General features: G+C 41.6%; 1 protein-coding gene across 3 annotated transcripts in view; it reads right to left on the reverse strand.

The window, feature by feature from the left end:
* The window catches only part of SEMA6A (semaphorin 6A), a 147,302-nt gene that overhangs the window by 37,537 nt on the left and 81,836 nt on the right, over positions 1-27,929 (reverse strand). For 2 of the 3 annotated variants that reach the window (XM_090038422.1, XM_090038421.1), the window contains exons 8-17: positions 25,104-25,223; positions 23,916-24,004; positions 22,798-23,015; positions 19,365-19,496; positions 16,904-17,059; positions 14,734-14,910; positions 13,829-13,969; positions 13,629-13,709; positions 11,959-12,017; positions 4,818-4,838 (exon numbers count right to left, since the gene is read on the reverse strand). In XM_090038422.1, coding sequence (XP_089894548.1) covers positions 4,818-4,838; positions 11,959-12,017; positions 13,629-13,709; positions 13,829-13,969; positions 14,734-14,910; positions 16,904-17,059; positions 19,365-19,496; positions 22,798-23,015; positions 23,916-24,004; positions 25,104-25,223 — 1,194 coding nt within the window. Of the gene's footprint in view, positions 1-4,640; positions 4,692-4,817; positions 4,839-11,958; positions 12,018-13,628; positions 13,710-13,828; positions 13,970-14,733; positions 14,911-16,903; positions 17,060-19,364; positions 19,497-22,797; positions 23,016-23,915; positions 24,005-25,103; positions 25,224-27,929 lie in introns of all 3 variants that reach the window. The other variant, XM_090038420.1, reaches the window with a different exon arrangement.

Consider the following 27,929-nt stretch of genomic DNA (forward strand, 5'->3'; position numbering starts at 1 on the left):
AATATACTGTAGCTTGAAAGCTTTTTCTTCTATACCATTTTATGCTTGTCAGCTCTTGTGCTCATCCCCAAGAAATAACAGAAGCAATGGGACAGAAAACAGGCTAGAAAGTAGAAATTATGAAACTTTCATGCTTTCTTTTCCCTCAGGGTAAAACTATCATGCCAGGATTCATGGGGTTCCAGACTCCAAGTTAATACCCCATTCAACAACTGCAATAATGTGAGCAATATTTGGTGAGCCCTGCAAATACTGCTGCCCTTCACATGAGAAACCAATTAGTCATAGCTTGATAAGGAATTATAAGCAAGAGAAAGTACTGCCAAGTAGCAGTCATATTTTATACCTGTGTTTGATATGCATTTTATATCCACATCTCTGTCCAGACACTTTCAATTTAGCTGTGTTCAAGGGGCAATTTTATGGTAATGCCATAAGTATGGCTAAGGAAAAACATTTCTTAATACGGTAATCTAGGGGAAATATATGCCTAAGGGACACGTTTTCTGCAGAAAGATTTCCTGAACCATATGCTACAAATACATGGAGAACTCCCTGGTAATGGAAATCTATGGCTATGTGAAGATATTAATGTGTACCAGATGGCAGTTAGGTAGAGAAGTGTTTTACATAAATGCAAGAAAGCAGCTTATTCACTCTGTTACTAATGTGTTAGTCTAGTACATGTTGAGAAATGATTTTCTACCTGTAATTGAGAGAAATTTCTTCTATTTGATATACTTGAGAGAGGAAGAGGGGCAGCAGTGGATGAAAGCATCATAACCTTTCCCACTTGTACTCAAGCCTAACGCTGCAGACATTTACTGCTGGATGCTGGTTGCTCCCAGGAGAGCAGTATTACGGTACCTGGTCAGCATTTGTGAAATCAGCCCCTTAGGGTGAAATTCATCCTTCAGCAGTGTGCCATCAAAAAAATATGTGCTACTTAAGTTTCTCTTACACCCTCCAAGTAGGGCTTAAGAAGGATGTATAAGGTATGCAGAGGTACACTTCACCTAGAGTGACTGTTGCATCTCAACAGTTTGTAATATGCAACCAGCCTTTTTCTCATTAGGCCTCATTGCACCTTCCGATAGTGTAAAAATGCTTTACAGCAATATAAAGTGGCTTTAGCATAAATGAGAATTCATTTATGCTAGTCCAATATCTCTATATAATGAGAGTCCAATATCATTGTCTTAACACACACTATGGTTATAAGCAATTCTATGTTATTTCTTCATTAAGATCTTGCCTTTGTTTTAAAATTATGCATCTGAACAATTGCAGGTATATACTACTTTTCAGGCCTTTATTGTTATGGCAGACCTGCTGTTTAAAGAAACAGGCTTTTTAAAGATCTGATTTAGGAGCCTGCATCATTTGTGAAGCTCTGCCTTTGAGGTTCTGTAACCATAATAATAAGACAGGAACAAGCAATCAGATCCAGCAAGAGTATTGCATATTGAGGAATTTGGAAGTTGTAATTTAGTTTGTGTCTGTAAGCACTGATGGTGATTCAGAAGGGTTGTATTCCTTTAATGACTATTCATTCTATAGTATACTTATAAAATATAGAAAGATTTTTTAACTTTAAAACAAAGACAGGAATTCAATATGTATGTGGTAGTTAATCTAATGTGCATGTCATTAAGACCTTAGAGCCTAAGATATTCTATACACTGGGCATGTCTACATGAGATGCTAACCGTGCAGTAGCCTAATAACACTGCACAGTACTGTGCCAGGCAAAAACTGTGCTTATACGCTACTGCGCAGTAAGCATCACTAAAAACCCGGGCACTGGTGCTGCACAGTAGCATGAGTTACTGCACATTGATTTAGTACTTGGTTAACCACGTGCTAAACTTAATGTGCTGTAACTACAGCACGTTAATGAACATGTAGATACACCCATTTTCCTATTAGCAACTGTAGCAACCTAATAGAGAATTAGAAGGAAAAGCTAAATCAGTACTACAGAGGGAGAAAGGAATGTGGCTAGAGGGTAAAATAAGGGCCCAATTCACTAAAAATTGAGGTTTCCAAAAGTCATTGAAGTTGCCTACAACTCTGCAGAGGGAAGTCTGCTTTGAGTTAAGAATCTGAACTTCTTGTCTAAATAGTTGCATTTTGTTTCAAATGAATCCGATCTTCCATAGAGTGGTCTTCTGCAGAGTCTCTCTTTCTGAGTGTGGAAAATGAGTGTGCATAGTTAGCTATGTGAGCACTTTATGTTATTACTTGTTTATAGTTGATCAGGTGAGTTTCCCCAGAAAAGGAAAATCTGTCTACCAATTCAAGAGGATGCTGATGTGAAGAATACAAGTTGAGACCTTGGTTCTTCTCTCCGATACAATGGAAAAATTGGCAATACCTTCACTGAAGTTACAGGCTCCTAAGGTAGACTGAATATCCATTTGATTGCATTCTGGTATATACCAGCAATTTGTGTTACGGCAGTAAGGGATTTGTCAGTAATTTCACAATCCACTGTGAAATGCCAGTTAATTATACATTTATGTTTATGTTTAATAACTATAAAATACGCTGTTAATATATATAACTCTGTTCATGCTAAAATTATTTCTTTAGAATTATCATAATAGTTAGTAAGCATAAGAAATGTTTACCAGAAACAGGAATAAGGACCGTCAGCCTGATCGTGATATTACTACTGTTATTTTAACTACTAATAAGAAATTCTCTTATCTAGTGACTGCTTATCAAAATTTGATTCAAGAATGTCATTAGTATTAAGTGCAAGAAATATGAGTGAGAAAAAATTAGCGATGGGTCAGTATTTGCCCATTGTGTCAAATAAGAAAGATCTTTTTTTAGAAAAATAATCCAATAAATGATATCAGTGATTGGGAGAGAAAGGCTGATATCCAAGTGAATACTTTATACATTCACCTTTAGAACAATGGCATTTTTTACTTTGTTTTCCACTGGGACCAATGGTCATGACTTTGGTCAGATGAAAAGAATAGCCTCTCCCAAAGTCCATATTGCAATCTAGGTCAACCAACAGCTCTTCCACAACCCTGGAGGTAAGACTGTGTGTTGTACTTGTGACCGGGAATACCAAAATACTTGCCAATCAAAATCGTATTGCATATCAGCACTATGCACAAGTCATATTTCCTTTTCTTCCGATTCAGCAATGTACAGTTTATTATTGCTGTGCTTTAATTACTGCTATAGGCTTTGAAAGTATGAAACTGAAAACACTCTTTAAACTTGAAGAGAGGACGAGCTTGTTGGCAGATGAAACAGCAGCCTCCCACATATTACAAAGTTTAAGCTTGTCTTTGATTCTCTATATGTTGCCTTCATAGGTTTTCATTATCACACTTGCAAACAAATTTCACCTGCGTATTTTCCATTTCCTGGTTATAAATAACTTTCAGAACATTTTTTTATCTGCTGAATGCCATTACTGTGTCTGCAGTTATTTACATTTTGCTTCAGTGAGCTGCTTTTGGTTCTGTTTTGTACTTAAGCTTCTTGTAAGCACAGGATGAAGGTATTCATCTAATGTGTACTGCACACTACCTTCTAAATTTGTCTCAGTTTGATGGAGTTTAGGCCTGTGTAGCCTGATCACTAATCACCAATCCTGCACCACTGAACTTAATGGGAACTTGCTGTTAACTTCATGGGAAGCAACAACACTTCCTCCTGGCTTGTGGGCATCTACCTCTGTTAGAGTAATGACTAATGGATTATCTGTATGATAAGCTACAGCAAAAAGAGTTTGGGTTTGAATGTGATGTGCAATAGCTGTTTCGTACTAACATCTCAAGCGGACACTAAAAGTTCACAATTCTGCACTAAAAGCACTTTTGTGCTTTAGCTTAATCTTTCAAAATGGACTAAGCTAAACTGCACAGAGTTACTCTGAGGGCACAATATGTGCATCTAGATTGGAAGCTAATATTCCCCAACAGCTATTCTGAGCTATTTCCACCATACACAAGCCTTTACCTGTACTACAGGTACTGGGGTTAGAACTTATCGATGTGAATCCCTTTGCCTTCAGAGTAATGGGTGGGATTCTAGCTCACTTCAGGGAGTGAGCTAGGATATTCTGAATGTTGGAGGTCTCCAAATAAATAAGACACGTTAGAAGTGTAGAGGCGATGCACCCTTTGTCATGAAGGTTGCTCGTGAAAGTGTCAAAGTAGCTTTTGTTATGGCAAGTTACTCCATAACTGCCTAAGGCAGAGTTCCTTGCTCCTTTTCCTGGAACTGGCTGCTGTGGAGCCAGGATACTGGGCCACATAGACTACTTCTCTGACCTGGTGGGGCTGTTCCTGTTTTCTTTTCCTCAGTGAGTAGTTATGTAACAGTTCCCCAGGATCCCTCTTTCTAGACACTGGTGTAGCTTTTGATCAGCTCTGTTAAGTGTTCTGCATTTTGAGTGCTATTAAAATAGTCAGAAACTGTTTTGGCTCCAGTCAGTTTTGAGGGAAGATCAAGAAATGAATAACTGTATATCAAGAAGAATAATGTGCGTATGAGATTAGTGAATCAGGCCCAATGCAACAAAACAAAAATGATTGTTTCTATTTGGGAATGGGAACCAGCTAACACAAGGATTTGGGGAGAATTTTTAAAAATATCCATAAACTGACCATACACTGTGTTGTAAGACAGTTCATGATCAGGCGAAGCAGTTGAAATGTCTATGAAAAAATAAATGAGGAAAATATATTTAAAAAGTATGAAAATAGTTAAAAGATTAGTAAAAGATGATTCCTCCAAAACAGAACTGTACAGACAGCAAATGATGTGACTAAGAACTTCCTTACCATTCAGTGCAACGAAGGAATCTGAAAGACAAAGAGAGAAAACGAGAGAGAAATCATTATTTTTAATACCATGTTAATTATTTGCTACTAACAAAACCTCTTCTAATTCTTTTGGTATTTAATTATAAGTGTAGTGCCCAAGGCCTCAATAGAGATCATAGCCTCGCTGAACTAAATGCTATACAAACACAGGTAACAGACGGTGTACAATCTAAGGCCTCAGTCCTGCAATAAGAACCAGGAGAGAAGATCACTTCCACCATGTGGTGGGATCAAATCCTTTGCAGTACCAGGTCCTAATTTAAGACAAGATGCAACAAGTGATATAAACAGCAACAGAAGCTTGGTGGGGGGAGATGGGGAAAAGAGTAAAAGCTCATTTTGTCCAAAGTCACATAGGGCATGCCTACATGTGAATCTAAGCCTGCTTAAAGTTAATGTGAATTAAGCATTTTTTGGCAGGTGTCTACACGTGGTGGGACTTGGGATTAAATTTAGTCCCAAGTGGCTCCAGCCCTGCTATGTGCCTCTGTGGCCACTAGGGTGGATCTCCAGCCTCTGGACACATGGCTGTCAGCACTTGGCAGCCATGCTGAAGGTAGAGCCAGCTTGCAGCACTTGACAGCGATCTTGAAAGCACATCCTCTGCACTGTGACCTCTGGACTGACACTTCCTGAGTCAGAGCAGCAGCATGGCAGAAACACAAACAGCATGTGCCTGCCCTGCTCCTACCACAGCTGTGCTTCCTAGCCCTGGCTGTCCCAGCTCCTGATCCTGGCGCCCAGGGACAGGGTCCCCTGCTCCTCAGGACTGGCGCAGCTGTCCCGCTTATCTGCCACTCTTCTGAGTGCCTACCACTCGGCCATCTTGAGCCACCTGGCTCCTCCACCTGCTCTGGCTGCCTTCTGGATGACTGGTATATGGCCTTCCACGGCTCCCATTGCCACGCAGCTGCTGCCACCAGCCAGGGTGACGATGGGCTCCAGGATGCCAGTGGCCTCCTGTCCCACCAGCCCCACAACCTCTGGGCCTGTTGTGCTAGGCAGGAGTGGTGGCAGCACACTAATGCTGCAGGAATGGGATGATGACCACTGGGTTGACACATTCTGAATGACCTGGGCCACCTCTGAAGACCTGCTGTGCCAGCTCCAGTACCAGGAGACTGAGTTGTGCCCAGATGTCCCCACCAACATCCACCTACCCTGAGACCCACACCCCCCCTCCACCACCCAACACCACTCCAGAACACACACATTTGCTACGAAATCCTTTATTCCCCTCAAAACTCCCACCCCCATCCTCCACTCAACCAACAGAGCTCCCTCCCTTCCCAATACACAGAGCCTCTCCACCACCCTCCCCAATTGCTAACAATAAAAAACCCTCCTCCCAAAATGAAAACTATGTACAAGAGTCTCAGTCTTTCTCTGAGTCCTGGAGTCGGGGGCTGTGGGGTGAGGGTACTCAGGGTGCAGAGCCTGGTGGTAGTCAGTCAGCACTTTGGCTGTGGACAGTTTCCCCATGGGCCTGCAGTGAACGCCAGGGGCTTCTGTGGGCAGGAGATGGTAGAGGCCCTCCTCTGAGCCCTGGGTGGGGGTCTGCTGTGTGGCAGCAGGCAAGAACCAGAGGCCCTGTGGGGCCGGGGTCAGGTGCTAGGCATGGGGAGCCTGGACATGGCCTCAACTGGCTGGCCTTGGCTGATCAGTTGCTGCTGAAACAGTTTTATGCGTCGCTGCTCCAGGGCCTGCAGACAGGCCCAGTGCTCCGGCTGTGCCCAGTCTTGTGCTTCCTCCCAGGTGGTCTCCTTCCACCAAGCCAGCTTCCACGCCTGCTGCCACACTTGCTCCTGCATTGCCCAGTTTTCCACCACCGCTTCTAGCCACTGGAGCAGGAAGGTCCAAGCCCCTGGTGCGCTGCTGGCACAGCCGTTGCATCCAGGCAGCTCCAGTGGCAGGTGGCATTGACCATGAAGCAGCACTCCTGCAGGGCCCTGTAGCTTCTCTCCTGTGTCCAGACGTTGGCACTGCAGAGGCAAGAGACAGAAGCCTTTTGTGCTAGTTTGCTACATTGCAGAGATAAGATGTTCTGCACCAGGGGCCCTATGCTACCCAGCCTCAGATTGGAGGTTGACTGTGTATAGGTGCCCAGAGACCATGGTAAGCTGTCTGGGCAGGGCTGGGCCCAGGGGCCACCAGCCAAACACCCTGACCCCACGTGCTCCCTTGGGGCTGGTGAGCCATTGGGTGCTGGCTGCAGGCAGTCTGTCTCCCCTGCCCCAGGAACACCTGTGCTCCAGAGCTACAATGGCATGGGGGGCAAGCCCAGACTGCCCCACAACCTCGGTTGCTGCCTGGAGGGCTATCTGTTACAGCACTACATATCTCTGTCCTCTGCTGTCAAGGAGGACGTTGCTACCAGCATCCACACCTGTGGCGTGAGAGGCCTGTGCCCACCCAGCTGTGGGGCATAGGCTGCTCAAAGTTTTGAACTGTGTCCTGCCCCTCTGTGTGCTGTGGTGGAAGGGGAAGTGCAGGTAGTGGGGGCAGAGGCAGAGCTGGGGACTGGGAGGGCACTTCCTGAGTGCAGGACTTACCACGTGTCCGGGGCTGGTGAGGCAGGTGGATTGGCACAGGGCTCCCCCTCAGCGATGGCATCCAGCTGTGTCCATTGTCCATGGCCTGCTGTGTGTGGCAGGTTGGCACCTGGCCAGGGCGCCTCCACACCCTCCTGCCCCTGGGAGGAGCTGGCAGCAGCATGGCCAGCCACTCCTCATGGCAGGGTGTGGGGCTGGGCCAAGGGCAGGCAGTCATTAGGCAGGGCTCCCTGAGCTGCTGGTGGATGCAGCAGCTGGGGATGTGGGTGGGACAGGGTGCTGAAGGCCTGAAGTCCCCTCCTCTGGTGACACAATCACTAGAGGTGTCAGGGTGGGGTGAGGGCAAGGGCAGGCCGCCCCTGCTGGTGATACTCATAGGGGTGCAACCTGTCTCCTGGGGTGCCAAAATTTGGGTCAGCTCTTGCCTAAAGGACATGGTTTTTTGGGCACAGTCTTTTGGGCATGACTGCACTGATGACTGAACTTGGTCATGGCCACCCACTGTGCTCACAAGAACTTTGCTTTCATGTGGCATTACTGCACCATCTGGGAGTGGCCTCATGCATGCATCCTGCCAGGTATGGCCTCATAAATGTGGGCATTTAAATGCCCACCCCACACGAACTGCCTCCGGACATCAGCCCTGCCCCAGAGCACCACAAGATTGTGAACCTCCTCCAGGTTTCAGTTCAGGGCCTGGGCACTCAGGATGGGCTTGGGTGTGTGGGTGGAGCCAGGGCTCAATTGGGATGACATGCTGGACATGCTCCCCACACTCTGGGCCCTTGCACAGCTGTCCCTGGAAGGCTTCAAGTAGCACCCAGGACAGGGTCATGGGCAAAGACCACAAGCTGTATGGCAGAGGCACTTTACCACAGTGCCTGAAAAGAGACAGAGCTGGGAGTGAGGAGCAGCAGGGAGCAGGTGCTGACTGTGCTGCCATAGACAGCAGGGCCAGGAGCCCTGGGGGGAGTCTCAGGGATGGGCAATGGATGCAGCAGGCTGCAGCCCTTGGCAACACTCATCTGCCGTGAAGGAGCAGCTCCAGCTAGGGGACAGGACAGGCAGAGGCTGCCTGGGTCCTGACCAGCGGGGGCACATGGGGTCTAGTGGGCTCCTGCAGACCGCATTGGCTCCTTCAGGCTCCCTGTGCTGTGTGCCCAAAGGCACAAAATGAGGCAGACCCAGCACTAAAGTTCTTGTGTTAATGTGAATAATGCATCTACACGTGCATTTATGCACTTTAACTAATCGCGCTTAAATTTGATACTTGCTTTATGCAGGTCTCAAAGTTAGATGTGATTAGCCTAAAATCACCGTTTTAAGGCACATTAAATGCCCATGTGTAGACATGCCTACATGATAATAAAAGCATGTAGGTTAACACTGAGCGAAATCTATCCCTGTGCAGTGACACAACCATTACTCCGTGACTAAGTGGGATTTAAGAGGTGTTATTGCTGTTGTGCTGTCACTTTGCACACAGGAGTAAATTCTGTCCAATGTTCTCAACTTGATTCTGAGTCATTTACTTTTCTCAATAACTGGTATCAAATATACTCCATTGCTATTCCATGCAGACACTATTAATCGGCCAATTCCCTGTAATCATCATGGCTGAAGTCGTTGTTTGGGGGGGGCCAGGGAGAGGGCAATTGTCTCATGGATTAATAGTTATGAAACAGTTAAACAGTTAAAGCCTCAGCATAACTCTTGCATTTAAACTGTGAAACTGCTCATTGTCTGACACCTGACATATCAACAAGTATTTGCATAAGGAATGTGGCTTTGGAGACATTCCGATCCTTAGTTTTACATGGTTCAAACTGATTTTGGAAATATCTGACAAAGCAGCTAGGAGCAAATTTGCAATCAAATCACTGTTGGGACCCATATATGCATGACATGTGGGTATCCAGTAGAGTCCTCTGCCTCAAATATTAAACTCTTTATAAATGTCAAGTCTTACTGCAATTGCAATTAATTAACTGCCATTAACTGCAATTAATAAAAAAATCCCATAACTTCAGAAACAGCAGGACTAAGGGCAAAATTACATAGTTTAGGTACTGGGTCAGAGATACGAACCATTCTACCCTGTGGGAAGCTGTGAAGGGACAGTGAGAAATATTCACTGGAGGGAGACTGCACTCGAGAATAGCACTGCCTGCTGCCTTTAGTTTTCCTAGTCTGGGAAAAGATTGATATGGAAGTGAAATGGAGCAGCCAGAGGATAAAGTCAAGTTCTCCCAAGTACAGGGACTGCAATAAGAAATGGCCCTTGAACTTGGCTGTACACAATAGGGGGAGGATCCTGGCATTCTCTCCAGCAGTATGCCTATGCAGGAGCTGGCCCTACTTTGGCCTTAAGTCAATTTGCTCTACTGCTCTATTTTCTGTAAGTGTGGGCTCAGTACATATTAACTCCTCAGCTTCAGAAATTTTATTGTGTCTGCAGGCAGAAGGAGAAAAATCGACGGTGAAGAATTGGATTGTACAGGGTTCAAAATAATGCCCAGATTTTGAACTGAATCAACACAGGAAAGAACATTCAACATGACAGGGGTCTTGCATAGCCTTAGGTATTTCTGAAGTCTTCTATCAGTCCATGCGATTTCAAGGAATAGAACATGTGCTGTACTCCCTGGGAACTATGGACGCTGTTACACGTGCTTTAGAGTTGGGAGAGGTAGAGGGGGCTTTAATTAGAGAGGCTCTTGGGAGCCTCTCTAATTAAAGTGCCCACAGCGCCTTGTGGATTCAGTGTCCTGTGCTTCAAAATGGCAGTAGGGGTAGTTTAACTAAAGCTAGTTTGACAAGCTTTAGTTAAAGTGCCCCCCCCCCCACCATTTTGAAGTGTGGGGACATTGAATACACATGATGACAAGGCTGCTGGCGCATGCTAATTAGAACATGTTGGGATAGGCATTGGGCATGTGTATAGGTGCCTTATAAGTACTGGGGTAGCCCAACAAAACACTGTAAGTGCCTCACTATCTCTTTCAATTTCTAAGTCCAAACCTAAACCCCTGCTGAGCCTCCACCTAATGATAAAGTTCTTTAGGAATGCTGGGAGCACTCCAGTCTTCACAGTGTTGGCCAGCACATCTCTCTCACACAGGCCTACTGTGATTTGCAAACTAAATATCCCTTCAAAACCTGCCTACAGGACTGAGTAGACAGAAATTTTATGGCAATTATGCCTTACAGCTCATGTGCTACAGCAAATCCAACTATTATCCAATAGTTTAGTAGTTAGAACACTCAGTAAGGATAGGAAAGCTCTAAGCTCAGATCTGTTCACTGCATGATGGGATTTGAAGTCACATCTCTCACCTCCCAGCACTGATCCCTAATCACCAAGTTTTGGGGTATTCAGGGTTCAAGTATGTCAAATGTACCTTGGCTTATCCTTTGCATTTCTGAGCAAATTTTGATGTGATCCTTTTGTATTGAGCCAGGGCACAGGTGTGATATTGCAGGGATTTTTGGCATAAGGTCTCTTAAATACTCCTTATGAGATTAGCACAAATATATTTTAAAGAATCATGACAAAGCATGAAGCAGGATGTGATCATTAATGGTGCTCATTATATCATCTCAAGGCCACATTCTGATAGTCTTGTTCTCATGTTACAAACCATGCAGTTTAAGAAGAGGTCATCTGATGCCACGGACATGAATGTGAATACTCAAGATACTGCTCAAGGTGAGTGAGGGTGTTAGAATTTGGCCTAGGGGACTAGTCTGCATTCCATGCTTACTGCCCACGTTGTCCTACACCGCACAATACATTTCCTCAGAAAGAATCCTGGCTTCTCCACTGAAGTCAAAAGCAAAACTCCCACTGACTTCACTGGAGTTATTATTTCATCCTAGGAATTTTGGATGGTACACAAAGCATGAAGGATCGGGCCTGTTATCCACAAGCTTTAGTTGAGGTCTAAGCATAAAGAAGCTTTAGTTAGATTTTCAAGAAGTCACCAATCCCTCGCTGCTTCACTGCACTCTTACAGGACCACCAAGGCCAGACACTAAGGGGAGGCCGTCTTTACTGTCCTCAATGCTTTCCTTTTGCACATAGCTTTTCTTACTCCTGGGGGCTGAGACACCAAGTCAGAGTAATTAGGCTTGATGGCAGCTCTTTCTTGTCCTCTATGCCCAAGATTTGTAAAGCAACAAAGTGTAGTTTGCACTGCTGTATTAAGCCCGTGTGTTCAAGATTATGTACAGAAACAAACTAATCCACCCATGGATTGAAAAAGGCCGTAGTGACATTTGATTATTACTGCTATAATTAAAATCCTTCAAAACTTGAGGTGTCCTGCAACATAACTGCCTTTGAAACAAGTGCCACCATCTATAAACACAGTCTAGTGTTTTTTTTAGACACGTATACACAAATACTTTTCTTAGATGTATTACTTAAAGCATTATTGTTACAGGTTTCATTGCTACCAGCAGAACTCTGAGCAGGTAATGGGGATTCTGGGCATTCAGAAAGATTCTCTGACACAAGATAAACACAGGGTAAAAGCTTTGCTTACTTTGGCAGTCACCCAGGCCATCTGTATTGCCATGCTCTATGTCCTGTTCAAATGCCAGTCTAAATACCAGAAAGAAACATAATGATGTGAATAACAACACTCACAGGCACCACCAGAGAGAAATCAGTACATCTAAAATTGAAATACAGATAAACAACAAAGCTGATCGCTTCTTTTGCAAAGCAACACAATGCTTGAAAAACACAAATATGGGCCATTTGGGGTAATTTTCACCTCTGAATGGTTCTTTGGCTGCAGAAGACACTTTACCTTTTTTTGGTGGAAAATCTACTACATCCCTATAGTCCAATGAAACAGACAGATATATCTTCATGAAAAAATTGAAGAAATTCAGTGAATTGAGTGATAACCCTTAAGCAAACAATGAAGGTATCAGGAAGCAATTATGATTCTATCCTTACTTGCTTGTACAAAGTAGAAGGTGCAGTGCCATTTTGACAAGAACAGGCTGATGAAACAATGTGTAGGTGCTGAGCTGAGGTACCATGGACCAGATTCTTAAAAAGCATTAAGTAAATATTATTGTGCTGAGCGTTTCAGGGTGGAAAGCATTTCAGCACCTAACTCCCAATAAAATTAACAACCTAGATTACATAATGGACTTTTGCACTTAAGTCTAACCTGGCCTTGCAATGCCAAGTGGGGAAAAAAACTTAAATGCCTTTAAAACGCTGGCCTATGCTACAGAAATGCTGATAGATGACAACACTGCTCTTCAACATTGTTCAATCTAATGACTGCTCTGAGGCACAGTCTCTGTTGCTATAATGAATACGACACAATGGAGCATTATAGTTAACTAAGATCCTACAGCAGATCTTAAAAAAAACCCTCCAAATTAAAAGAAAGGATTAAATGTCTGGTTTAGGTAGAGGGATGATAACTCGCCCATTTTGCATTTATTGAAGACCTGTAAAGAAGCAGTGTTAAGAAAGGCTGCCTAAAGGCATACAGAGACCATCTGATGCTAATGCTACACTTGTATCATCAATATCTTGATGAAGTACAGCCAAAACTTAAAGTGGGTGAGCTTGTGGTGGTCAGACCCAGCCAAGAAAAGAGACCTTTGAGGTGGGTCTGTTGTCTGCAGGGAGGCACTTATAAATGTATTTAAACAAGCTTTCAGAGCCTTAAGAGGCTCTTATGAAACAATGAAATTTCACTGTTAAGCAATGAGACCCATCACTTCCTAGTTTACTCGCAGCCCTTGCTAGTGCTCTGTGATTCCTCTTGGTAATGCACAGTAAATTAGAAGGACTGGTTTTGTTTTCAGTGGACAAACTGCTTCAGTAATCTAATTTGGATTCTATTGCTTCTTTAATCAGCTGTGATGGCACCAGTGTGTGCTGGTCCAGACTTGCTCATCCTGTTCCCTCTCTTTGAGCAATATGTGAGACTTATTGTGTTTCTTTCTTCTTTTGTTTTTTCTTCAGGGTAACTAATCAGCTGAGAATTTGCGTCAACCAATATAGAGAAAATCCAGAGAACACAAATGAGGTGAAAATATACATTTTGCACATTTTTTTTTCCAAGAGCTCAGTGTTGCCTGTTGGATTTTTCAAGTAGTTCTGTCCAAACATAGAGCTGATTGTCATCAGTACTAAGGTCAATAATTTTTACTCAGTCTACCAATGCCAATGTCTACTTACTTAGCACTAAGTAACAGATGCGTACATGTCCCACTTTCTTTCACCCAGCCACAGTATGGGTCTCTGGAGGCTATGCAGGCCCTTTAAAAAAAAAAAAGAACATGAAGCAGTTATAGTACTCCTTTTAAAGATTTCTAATAGCCTGTATGCTTTGCAAACACATTTTAAACAGCAGAAAAATACTCCAACGAAACACGTACTTTTTGCACTTTCCATGACGCTCACATCGTCCCAGGGGAACCTTTATCACACAGGTAGAGAATGCTACATACAGGGCACTGCTTTGTTTGTCAAGCTGCATACCCATAATCCTCTTGTCTTCCACTCCATCATAACTGCACCTGATTTGATGAAGTAGGGTAATGTTATAATGGATTCCTTGGGGAAACTTGTTAATAGCATAATGAATCCTTAATCCTAGTAAATTCCAGAGAGAAAAATTTATTAGGCCAGGGGAAAAGAATATCCATCATCCACTGAAATCACTGCTACAAGGATTTACAGAGAAGTATTACACAAGCATCATGCGTATTGCCTCCTTTCCCTAACATCAGAGGGGCAGCTGGTAGGTCAGATAATTCTACAAGCTATATTAGATGTTGCAGATATAGCTTTTTGCACTGTAGCCACCACAATAGAAATAGGAAGCTGCTGGCATGACATACTCCATAAGTCAAGTCTTAAATTCACTCCTCTCCTCATATGAAGTAGCTTGAATTTACTGAAGTTGATTGCACTGGGGATGGCCGAGGTTTGGGTTGTGTGTCTATGGTTGCCACGAGATCAGTGTTTGGAGGTATTAGGAAGGGGTCCGTTTTGTGGGGAGGTTGCTGCTGAGCTTTGACTGTTTGTTTTGATTACACTGCATTTTTAATTATTTGTCAAGGGCGCTTAGGACTAACTGGGATGGACAATTTTCTCAGTATGCTGTAACTAAAATAAAATATAATTTAGAGATATGAGAGTAAACACAAAAGAAAAAATGAAAATGACTCCAAAACACTGGCTTCTGGGGCCATTTCCTTTCCACAGGACAGAGTATACCCTGGGATATCAGAAGTGTCAATGCCACCCTGTAGATATTCACAAAGAGCCAGATACACACTTTTCAGGATTATAAACGTTCATCTCCTCCAGGAAAAGGCTATCATTTAGGAAACCGCTGTTTCCTGTCCGGGCCAAGAACTTCAAGATGATTCCCTTCTCTGATCCCAAGAAAACCACAGTGTAATTCTGATATGGTCCAGCGGCAGTGTCTACTGCAATTTTGGTCAGACGATATCTAAAATAACAACATAGCATTTATCATCACTTGAGTTGCAGTGTCATTTATTTTATCACTTTTTCCACTTCAGATAATTATTTGGTAGCTTGCTTGTAATTTTATAGTAAATATATAAACATTTTCCCTAGCAGAACTAACTCTATAGGTTCTCACAGAGTATATTAGTTGGGCTCTAAACTCTGTGTGTGCGTGTGTGTGTGCATGTACATGTTTGTGTGTATGCGTGACATGGCTAGCAAAAGTGTTTTCAACAGCAAACCTCAAACAGCATGCTGAACAGGTGAATAATTCTCTGAAACCATTTACTTATTACCCTTCTAAGCTGAAACGAAGTTCTGGTCTGATGACTTCTAGGATCAGGAAAAGAAACTAAGTACACAGAATTTTTGAAATGTCATGTTCTGTCACATAAAAGCAGTCACGGGTGCTGGACTATCTATATTCATAATTTTGATAGTAAAACCTATGCCAGTACAATACTGAGAATACTAAATGCTAAATAAGCTAACTAAGCTCTGCTTATACTTCCCTGTGTATAACCATATAACTACCACCAACATAGCCCAGATGTTGGATGAGATCAGCTCATGACGAAGAACAGCTTTTTGAAGCTGAAATTGAGCATGGCAAATATGATACTCCCAAGCAAGGAAATGCATTCTGAGGAGTTTGCTGCATGACACAATCAATTCTTTGGTCAAAGATATAGACAAAATCATTCAATTCAATCTGCAGTTTAGGAATGCTTCTGGATTCCTCTCTGATGCTAACCTGTCACATAACTACATCTACAAGGAACACTTTCTACCATCTCCAGGAATCTAGGGGACTCCAATAGCTCTGGTTATACATGATTAATGAATTAATACAGAACACTATAATGTATCTCCTCAGCATCATAGACTACTGCTACCTCATCGCATCTGTCCTCCACTCTTTCTTCCATGGCCTGCTGTAGAACATTGAATCAGATTTCAGGACTCTGTCTTTATTTTCAATGCTGTCTATAGCCTAGGTACATGATCTTACAGGTGCAAGAGGAGAATACTGGTTGACAGTTTTGCTTCTCTGGCATCATAGGCCTTTCAATAATAAGGATGAATCTTGGCTATGTGGGTGACAAAGCTTAACGGGTACTGTTCCTGGCCATGGGATAAATAAGAACTAAAGAGAAGCACAAACCTCATCAACCTCTACTCAAAGAACATTCCTTTAACCTGACTACTTTAACATAAACACATAGCAGCATTTACATAACTCTACCAAAACTAAACACTACATTACGGATACAATTCTGCCTTTGTAGAGAGGGATCAGAGAAGGAATAAACTACATGCTGCAAAAGTTAGTCAGATGGTATAAAAACCTACTGCGGTATGGACAGGTATTACAGTAATAGGCATAGTATAATAACCAATATAAAACAGAATTGAAATGTGTTTCCCAGAATGTGAGGGCAACGCATTTCTGAGGGCTGTTGATTAATGAGAGTTTGTGCAAATCTCTGTATTATTATTTCTTTCCTCACTGTCAGCATGGATAGGGATTATGTGATTATTTCTGTTTGTACACTTGTGTAAACATTGGAACACACCAGTACATATCCTGACAGACATCTTCATATCCTGGGGACATATCCTGACAGATATCTTTATATCCTGTGGACATATCCCCTGGCTATCTGTTGAGCTTTACCCAAAACTTTTTACAGAGCTAATCCGTAAGCAAACATGCAGGTCAATGTTCCTTGCTCTGCATTTCCTCTGAGATCAGGATTAGCACAGGATGGCTGGAAAGGACTGAAATCTTTTCCAATCTTGAAAGTTGCTTTGGGAGTTTTGTGCTACTCAGCACTATCGTTATTCATAACTGGATTCACATTCAGCACAACAGAAATGTTTACAGATTTTCATAGCATCTTAGGACTGTTAGTAACACAACCCAACAGCACATGAAGAAAATGATAGCAGTCCCTTTAGAATGTACTTACCTGACCATTGTCCTCAGGAACCAGGGTCTATTGACAATTGAAGGTACAGCCTCATCCATGAGAGGGTGTGTTTTGATAAAGTTTAGAGTATCATCTGGGAACTCATTTGAGCTTACATACTTTTCTAATGATGCAGACCCAGCACAGCAACCTGGCCTACATAAAACAAGGGGAAAAGTTCTGATTTACTGTTTTAGTACAAATCTGCTAAGTGCACTGATTTTCTAAGCATCTGGAAATAGGTGAGAATGTGCCAAAGACCACAAGGAAGCAAACCATCACTGAGAATGAAATTTCATTAGACTTCCCTTTGCCTGCTTAGTGCTTTTGGGATGTTCAGATCTCTGTTTGAAAAAGAACTGTTCACAGTATTTCTGTCCAGATGGAACCTAATAAGTATATAGATTTTTTTGCAAGACACTGCTCACTGCCAACACACTCAGGTGTTAACTTGCCCACAGCCACATTCTTTTTCCTATAATAAGCGCACTTTGTTTGATTTACAAGGGAGAAGTTCCTTTTTTAAAAACAACTGTGAAATAAAACTGTTCAAACTGCTGTCTGCTGAGTGGCAGGGGTGTGACCGAGTTAGAGGCAGCGTAAACACTATATTTATTGTGATTTGTTTGTTTCTGACAAGTATGAGAACCCCGATACTGTAGGCATGAGCAAATCTTATAGAGTTCTTTTAATGGGATGTACTTTTATTGTAGTCAGATAACTTAATTGCTTGTTTTATTCCTAAAAACTACCCCTAGCTTTTAAAGCAATTGCATACCCTGGCTAAGACAGGGAGGTCATAGAGTATTAGCAACAGTTGTGTTGGTTATTTTGTACAAAAATTGGTCAGCCTCTCCTTCTTTCTACCAGTATAGTTTTTCAGCCTTTGAGTTGTAGTGAGATTGGACAATGAGAGCCTGCAGGTCTGCTCATGCAGTAATGAACTTGAATAGGGCCATAGCTAAGCTAGGTCCACTGAAGTCAATGTTGTTAATTCAGTTTACACAAAATGAGATGTTGGACCTAGATAACATTTATTCTTCAGATATAGGCAAATTTTCAGATGTGATTACTAAAGCCAGGAACCTACATTCATAGTTAGTGACCTCCCTTTCTGATATGCCTAAGTGCCACCAGTTCCCTCAAACTTCAGCGTGAGTTGCAAGTAACTATCACTTTTAAAAATGAGCACTATAGACCAAATGTTGTATGAAGTCTTCCTGCCAATTTATCCACTTGTTTAGGTCATGTTAGCTGGTATTGCCTCAGATATGTTTCCTAAATGTAAACTCCCAGCCTATGTGTTAGCCATGTTCTACTTTATATAAGGTATAGGTGGTCCCCTGTAAAATTCAATTCCAGCAATCTTCTTTACATAAATGATTGTTTAAATGACTTCAGAGTTCTTGTGCTACCTTCTACCACTAAAACAATTTACCATGCTAAGTGCTAACTTACCATGCTACGCTCTACTAGTAAAAATAGTTAGTTATTAACATGACTGCTAACAACACTGATGGAAGTAGGGGAGGGGAAATATAGGTGCTGAGACTCTATTGTGATGAGCATCCAGAAGAAGAACAGGTGTAATGTTTACAGATGTCTGAAGTTACTTTGAAGTTCTTGTTGAGTGTATAACCTATCTTGTAGACTGATAACCTCAGATGTAAGACCTGGAAATGCCAAGTTCAGTGACTCTATCTGAAACCTAATAAACCAAATTCAGTTTTGGTCTGATCAAATATAACTCCTAGGAAAGCCTTTGGACCAAATGAAACAGTCATTTAATAACATCAACAGTGATGTAATTTATGAATTTGAGGTCAAGTTCTTTTTAATCTGGTGTAACTATACTGACACCAGTAGGCTTACCTTACTTTTATAGCAGTGTATTTCAGAACAGAACTAGAGCTGAATGTAAATGACTCAAAAAAGGGTGCCAGTGACAAAATTTCATAACATACACTGAATGAATATTTGTTGATTGCACAAAGTGAGTGCAGTGACCACGCTGAACTGGAGTTCACTGCAATTACCAGGAATATGAGATAAATCAGTTACCCATTTCTATATTACTCCCTCAATTAAGCTGATTTTCTTTCTCTACTTATTTCTTCCTTCTTGGCACATTGGTTATATTTGTTATGCTACCCTAGCAAGGCAACCAGCCACAAGCTCTACTGTCAGATACGTTGGCTTCCAGATTTAACTTAAAAAGAATGTATATCTTACACCACCCCTGATTTTGACATAATGGATCGGATCCTGACTAATCCTGGCCTTATTCCAATAGCATTTTAATGGCATGCTCCTGTTTTGCACCAGAATCTCTTCGATAAGAACCATATTCATTCTCTTTTACTGTTAAAACATGTATTTTCTAATACATCTTTATTCACATCACTATTCAAGCTCTCAAAGGCTCTTTGTTGTGGGCACAACGTAGCCTATAAAAACATACCTGGGTTTGGGCACTCGTTCATCAGGAACTGGTGTCCAAGTAGAATCTGGAGACTTCTGTTCTTTGAATCTCCCCGTAAATACAGTGGCAATGTCAAGCATGTCATAGGCACAGACAGCAGAGCCAGGGATGCTGTAAAGTGACATTTCCCAGAAATGTTACTCATTCACCAGTTATGCATAAAATTTTGACTGAAAACCAAGCTGTACAGAAGTCTTCCTGTCACAGGCTACTCAAATCTGACCTTTCTAACCTCTGGGTATTGACAGTAAAAGGCCGCCCCATGCAAACAATTTAAATGTACCAATTGGCAGTCAATTCCTGTCAGTACCATTTGTTTCCAAAAGCCTCTTAAGAAAGAACTAATTGCAAAAAATATAACGAGAGGAAAGACTCTGGGAAACTCTGCCTGCCTTTGGTGATGCAAGAAGAGTCATATTCTGTCCAATTATTTGGAAATTCAAGTTCTTGTAAGTTACAACGCAGTCTCAGTATTACTTTCCACAATTCTTGCTGGGTCTCTAAAATATAGTCTAGAGATAATTCAGAAGTTGGAGCTGATCCATCTGTATACCGAAGCAGCTTATTAAGTCTGAAAGCTGAATATTATTATACTATCCTTTCAATGTTCTGATTTCCATCAGTTTTTCCTTTACAGTTCTAACCAAGTTCCCCTACACAGGAACTTGTTTAACTCAATCAGCTGCAATGAGTTTGTAGAAACAATTTTTTCTTTTAGCCACTAAAAAAATTAAAGGTGAACTTTACATATAACCAGATAGTAGTAATATCTAAATATAATTACATCCTTACATAAACACTTTGGAAAAGCTTCGAGGTTTCCCTTGGTCAATGGCTTTAAGGCATGAATTATTCATTTAACTACCTTTATTGTTTACACATGAACTATTGTGTTCATGTCTGACTTTAGCTACTTGATTTTGATAAGATAAACAGTGAGCACCAGCTGGCCAAGACTTTTAATCATGCTTTTAGCTAGTGGACTATTATGCATCAACCCCCTTTCCCCAGCCCCCCCCCCCACACACACACATTGGCCCTGGTCTTTGAAATGAGGAAACAATAGTAGGAGAAGGAATGTGATGGGTCTTAGAAGGAACATATATTAATATGAACATAATTTTGTAATTATTAATGAATGTTTGTGATTTTAATTTTAAGCTGCAACATCCAGATGAAGCAAGAAATATGGGATAACTTTAGCCCAGTTTAAAACAAAGGCAGATGTTTGGATCTCCAAAGGCTGGTTTGTCTCATGGAAGGAGACCCATTTTGAAAGGCACAATGTGTCCAATGAGTTTTAAAGAGGGAGGGCCCAATTTATTCTGGTACAAATTTGCCAGGGTTAAATTTGGCCCTTGGAGCCAAGAGAGACCTTGAGCACATAGGGCACAAGCTTGGAAGATACTAGGAAACTCCTGCTGGTGCTGGGCAACTTCAGCTTTCACTGAAATCCATCTGCAGTTGGAAGAGCCCAGCTCTTTCCAGTTCGAGCACCTAAGGATGGCCAAGTGCAACTTAAAAGCTGGAAGCTTGACATACACAGGAAAATTACTGGAGAGCTGGATGCCCCAGTTCTCTTTGCACTGAGGAAAAGGTATGTGTGGCACACCCATACCCCTCTCCAAAGGTGTGGCTGCTCAGGATCCCAGTATGTGGATTCATATAGAAGAAACTGACCCAGTCAAAAAAACTTCAGTCCACATCCTATAAACGCCATAACCCAGCACCTATTACCAATCACTCACTTCTGGGGTGGGAATGGGGGTTCAATTCCAACAAGCTAAGTAAGAACCTTTGTTTTCATGAACAAAGCCATGTTTCTAAGTCTTTTGTCAGTGCATTAATTTCATCCACTGCCTGCACAGATCTGTTACTGAGGTGTTCTCAGGACACTGCATCTTCCTCCTTTCTCCCAGTCCCCATTCTTTTCAGAAAGGCCTGGAGGAACAATACTTTTGCTTTTCGTATGAAGGGAACATTTGTAGCTACATTAATAAAGGTTACTAATGATGAAATACAAAAAACTAATTCTGATGACATATTTCTTCCTTTCTGGTAATGTCCTGTAGGTTTTGTTTATTTTTCTTGTATTAAGGAGATGTGTGTTAATCTATTTCTGCTGTTTAGATTTCAACTGAAGTCATATACTCCATTTGTGGCACAAACATACCATAGCAGCTACTCTTTTGCTGACAAAAGCAGTAATTATATACCATAGCCTTGTACTTACTCTTGTTGGAAACCAGTGAGAGTTTTTTCCAATGTCCTCACTGAAGTTCACCCTTTGACTTTAAGGGGCAAATGTATGGCAAGAACAGATGAATTTCAGCAATAAAGTTCACATTTTAGTTCAAGTGTTCCTTGACATAAGAATAGAGAAGAAGCAGATCCTCTGTGGCCCAGCAACAACTTTTCTTTAATTAGAACATTTTTAAAAAACTTTTCCTGGAAACCTCAGTAATTAGATGCAGGTACATGTTTTAATAACTTACTGAGAAGCATGAAATAATATATACTAGTAACAAATTCTTAACAGATGAAGTGATATTGTAGATCGCTCTATAAGGCTTTCTATAAAATGCAGGTGTTAGAACAATGGGTTCCATTATTAGTATTAATGGCTTGCATTGCAACAGTGCCCCCAAAAAGATGAGGGCTCTTTTGTATTAGATTCCTTTTACCCAGAATGCCCTGGCTTTCCTCCCAAACTACAGGACTATTTTACACGACTGTCATGGAGTGGAGTTTCATGGACTTAGAAGAGACAGAAAGGATAATATACCAGATCTGAAGTTTTTACCAAATACTCCTCTATAAAATTGTGGGTGTGGTCAGCAAAAATTAATACAGCATGATGAGGCTCTATTAACTTTCATTGCTTTCTCTGGTGATCTGTGGAGTTCCTGGGGGCTTTCTGGAGGCAAGCAGCTATCCAGGTGGAGCCCTCGAGAGCATGGCTCTTCCAGAAAAAAATGCAAAGGCCAGTAAGAATAGATGGAGTCTGTTGGAGGGTGGAGGTGAGAGATTTCAGTATAGCTCTTGGAAGATCCTTGAGGAGAAGGACTAGCATTTACTGCTTCTTCTATGGGCAACCAGCAGGGAAGAACATACTTCTCTAATGGGAAAACTATAAGCTGAAACTGTAAAGCCTCTTGTTCCTTACACAAAATTGCTCTAACATAAAGAGGGAATGAATTCAAAGTATGTGCCCACCTTGTTTAAAATTATAGCCATATAATGTAATAAATAATACCAGTGTACATTAAAGAGGATGACTGAGTACCCATTTATGCATGATGAAACAATATTTAAATTCTGGTAACTGCTTCTTGTAGTTTACAGTACAAATAGATACTAGAACGAAAAAGTGTGACATGAACACAAAGAGAAAGGCTACTCCTCTGGATACCTGTTATATGGAGTGGAGAAGGTTGCTAAAACAACATCCCGGCCATTGAAATGGATAACATCTGTAACTGCCTGCAGTATATTAAAGTAGAAGTGTGAATCGCCAGGAACTGAGCAGTTCAGGCGGGCCTTGAGAAAGGAAGTCCACTGTTTTTCCAGCACTCTCTGAGATCCTCCCATATCATTCTTGCAAACTTGAGCCACTCTTGGGAAAACTACCTACAGTGAATGGGGAAAAAGCAGAGATAATGGAATATTTGTTTGATCAGAAAGACTTTATTGGAGTTCTGCCGTTAAAAAAAAATGGAAATGATGTAGTGAGGTGCTTAATTTAATCCCATGTTTCTATAATCTGTTACAAATAACAAACAGAGGAAAATTCAGCTTGGGAACAGCGTGCTATAAAAGATAAGGCTGTGGCATTTAATACACAGTCATAAATCCTTCAGGAGATCTACACTCAGCCCATATAAACTCATTTCCATACAGGCTGCTTAGCTTTGTATTTCCCCAAACAAAAGGACATTTTATATTCACAATCCCTTCAACCCACGCTGCCTGCTCAGAGTATTGTATCTTCAGTACTTAAAACTATGCAAACCTCGCCGGGTTTTTATTCATGCCCTCCACCTTTGTGACCTGGGTCAGCTTTTTTGTCTGCTTAGTCAGAAAGCTATTGGAAATATAAAAAAATGTAGTAAATGTTTGACTGTTCTTTACAATGTGGCAAAGAATAAAATTCTTGTTCCTGCGTACTCTGCGCCACTGATTCAGATCTCCTAAAGACAGCTGCCTCTTGCTTTGAAGACAGGTTTTTTAGCTATTACCTGATAGATGGAATTAAATATATTTGCCATTCCCTTTGCAGGGTTAAATTAAAGAAAGAGGAGATTCCAATGCAAATTGTGACAACTGCAAACTATCATGTGCTTCAAGACAGTGCAATGAAATGTTTCACTCCAACCAACCTTTGGACTTGAACAGCAGGAATCTTCTCAAAATGAGGACCTTGTCATCATGATTTATGGTTCTCATTTCAAGGTCATTCCTACCAGAACTGGTCCAAGAACAGTTTTTCTGAATGTAACAGAGGCACTGAGGGCAATGTTTTCCTCTTACCTTACCCATACTGTTGTATTCCACTGCTATTTCACGAAAGAAGAAGTAGATATAGTCACCATAATCCACTGCCTGGACAAAGTAGGGTTCTGTAAGCAGACAAGACATTTTGAATAGCTGTGGTGCCCCCCATACAAATGAAACACATCAAGAAGCAGATAGGAACAAAAATACATGTAAAACTGCATATCCCAATAGAAAGACTTTGCTTTGGGGCTCAGTTTTCCTCACTTTTAAGCAGGTCATATCATAAAAGAACAAAGGAACGTTGGGTGCATGGAATGGCTTTGGGCAAATCTCTAGAGAATCTATGAAAGGTCATGATGTGCCTGCTTACCTACTACTGTAAGGACTCCTTTGCAGGGGAATATGAAAAGGTGAAGAGAGTGACCCTCACCAATATGGCATGGTCCAAACTCCCCTGTGGGAGAAGGGAACAGCAAATCTCATACACTGTCATTCCTTGTATTTACCTGCAACAGGAGCAGGGGAGCTACATGGATAAATGATATCAATGTTCACACAGGGGCTAAAGATTTTTTCCTTCAATATCTTTCTTTTTCTACACTTTTTAAATTTATGCAATGTACTTTGGGCTTTACTTACTGTCTCAGGATCGGCCTTAAGTGTTAACCATTCATAATGACTTTGTAAAGTTAAACACTAACATTTGTCAAAATAAGGATATTTACAACACACAAATTGCCTCATTCAAGAACAGCTATACAATACCTAAGAACTGTAACATGAAGGATTTGTGTAATATTCTCATAATTTTGTTTTTATTGATGAATCTTAACGTTGCAGAACAAATTGTGTATAACTCATAGAGCCTTGTTACCAAACATAATCCTAGGAAAGGAGTAGGTTCAGGAACAGCACCAGAACTGCCCCTCTCTCAGCCCGGAAAATCCTGTCCTTTTCATATAACAGGTATAAAATGAAAGATTTGGGTTAGGAAAGATGGATGTAATGTATTCTACTGTGGTGATACTTGTAGTTTTCTTTTAACATCCAGTAACTCAAGGGGAAAAAAGGGAGGTAAATAAATCAGTGTAGGTAAAAGATGTAATTTAGTTTCTTCTTTCTGACAGAAAGCATCGTTGAAACGAAACTACAGAGAGGTCTGTCAGGAATTCAAGTCTCTCATCAGAGATGCAGCTCTTTTTCTTTGTTTTGTTTACTTACCTTTCAACCATTTTGAGTCATGTTTGACTGTCCGCAGGGTTGGGCTGTCTCCAAGGCTCCGGTAAATGACTGCATCTATTGCAAGGAAGTCGGTCACTGTGGCAGAATATAGCTTCCCCTCTGGGGGAGGAGGATAGAAAAAGAAAAGAGGAGGAGGAGGTGGTTAGAAATAATATAATTACTTTCTCTCATCAATCAAATGAGATGGGACAAATGAAATCATCTGCAGCTCGCTGGGAACACCGAAATGAAAATTCTGGGTAGGAAAATAGCTGAATGAAAAGTTTCTCATTTTTAAAATGACAGACCAATATCAAGAGGATGCTTTGGAGAAGGAGTAATCCTAGGAAATGTCCCTTCCTTTACTAAATTAGATAAATTGTGACTGAAATATCCAGCCTGGCTCCACGGGGAATGTCTCTACCGTAACACCGAAATGTAATCTAATATGACCAGAACAATGCCTGAGAAAAATTAGGTTTTTAATCTATAAATCCCATCCAAAAAACAGATATGAGACTAAAAATGTTAATTTTCAGTAAGTTTGTCTAACCATAAAGTACTAGAGGGCAGCCGACTAATTGATGCTTATTAGTATTTCTTGCTTCCTGGGCTTTAATGTGTGTCAATCTCCCCTCCTTTAAGATCATCAGTAAAAGGCAGATCAACATTATAATGTCACTGCTAACCAAATTGCTTACCAGATGCTTTTCAATGGAAAACCCCCCAAAAACAAACACAACCTCCCCCCCCCTCAAAAAAAAAAAGAACACCAAAAAAACTCCAAACAAACCCTCAAACTGGAAAGGTACAAATGCCCCAAAGACCTGGGTTTTACAAACCCATTCTCAATGATGGAGTTGGTATGAAAGGCACTGAAGGCTGGAATAGCAGCTGGCCTGGATGACATACTTAAAAAACAAATCAAGCAATTCAGACCCCAGACTCAAGAATGGCTCCTCTGCCTATACAACTCATGCACAGCCATTCAAAAAATTTTAAAGATATGGCAACATGCTCAGGTAGTAGCATTTCTAAAGCCACGGAAAGATCCATCTGACCCAAAGAGCTTCAGACCTATCTCTCTGCTATGTCACACGTTGAAATTGTACGAACAAGTGATACTGAACTAGCTTGCCCCATACATGGATAAAACACTTAATCCCGGAACAGGGCGGCTTTTGCCCTGGAAAAACAACACTGAGCCAGCTGTTCAATCAAACTCAACAAATTGAGGATGGTTTCGAAAGAGGAGAAATAATTGGAGCTGTGTTCTTCGACCTAACAGCTGCTGACGATATACCAGCAACTCCTCCACAAAACCCTGGAAATGACAAAAGCGCTACATCTTACAGAGCTGATATGAACCCTGCACGAAAACAGACTTTTTGTGGTCAAACCAGATTTGAAGTAAAGCAGATGGAGGTGACAGATTAATGGCCTCCCCCAAGGAAGCATACTTGCACTGCTGTTATATGACACCTGTATGAATAATCAACCAATTGATATGGAAACAAAATGTTTCATCTATGCAGATGACCTATGCATAACAGCCCAAAACACTGGCTTTGACCATGTCAAAAAAACCCTAACCAAGGCACCATTTGGCCTAACTGCATACTACATCAATTATGTGCCAACCCAGTGATAAAATAAGTATGTGGCTTCCACCTGAAAAACCATGAGGCCAACTGCCAGCTCAACATTACATGGTCTGGGACCCCACTATCCTACTGCCCAAATCTAGTTTACCTTGGAATCACCCTCAGTTGAGCCCTCTCCTACAAAGAACACACCATGATGACAAAAGCAACGGTGAGTGCTTGTGACAGCATACTATATAAGCTGACCAACTCAAAATGGGGAGCTAGCCCTTCAGCATCTGAACGATTGCCTTTGCTTTCAGCTTCTCCTCTGTTGAATATGCATGTCCTATATAGGAGAGATCCATACACGCTAAGTGCCTTCACCCCATTCTGAATGATTCTGAATGTCAGTGTATCGCAAAATGTCTGAAGCCTACCAGCCTAAACAGTGCGTACCTGCTGGCTGGCATCACTCTGCCTGACATCATAACGGCAGTGGCTGGCAGCATAGAATGATTAAGAGGAACTGAAGATGTGAGACACCCTCTGTATATCCAATATGCAGTGACCTTCCTCACCAGCACCCAACCTCTCAGTGCCACACCCAAGGAGACATGATGATAGATGTGGTACAAGAGGCTGAAGAAAATACCTGATAGCGAAAAAATGTACATTCCAGCAGCTGTGTCCTTACCACCAGGGGCTGCCAAACAATGGCAAAGGTGGCAACATCTCAACTACCCACGTACCGTAGTCAGAGGTTCCAAGGAACTAATGAAGACGTGGGGTTATAGCATTGGTTCAACTACCTGTGACTGTGGCACAGAGCCTCAGACTATGCAATGCCTGCTACAATGCTTACTGCTCAAAGGCACATATACAATGAAAGATCTTGTAAGTATAATAAAGAAGTACAACAGTATGGAACAAAATAGTCAAATGTGGTGTAGTAACATGAGAAGAAGAGCAGTAGAAAAAAAATCTCACTGTACAGGATACTACAAGAAAACCCATTCTTGAATGGAGACTGTGGTTTATATCTATTTTTTATACTCAAAAAGCTTTTGGATGTCTTCTATATGATTAGACTTTTTTACCCCTCAAAGATCATTGCAGGAGGGCTGTGAAATGGCACAGCCAGGACAAGAGAATGAAGCAAAACATCACAATTTAAAGGGGCTAGCACTGACAACAGTTTAATATGATAGCTACTTCAAAATTCAGTTTTGGGCCATTGTGC

The sequence above is a fragment of the Crocodylus siamensis genome, chromosome 3, assembly GCF_052110815.1.
Source record: "Crocodylus siamensis isolate JL-2025a chromosome 3, ASM5211081v1, whole genome shotgun sequence".
Classification (NCBI taxonomy): domain Eukaryota; kingdom Metazoa; phylum Chordata; order Crocodylia; family Crocodylidae; genus Crocodylus; species Crocodylus siamensis.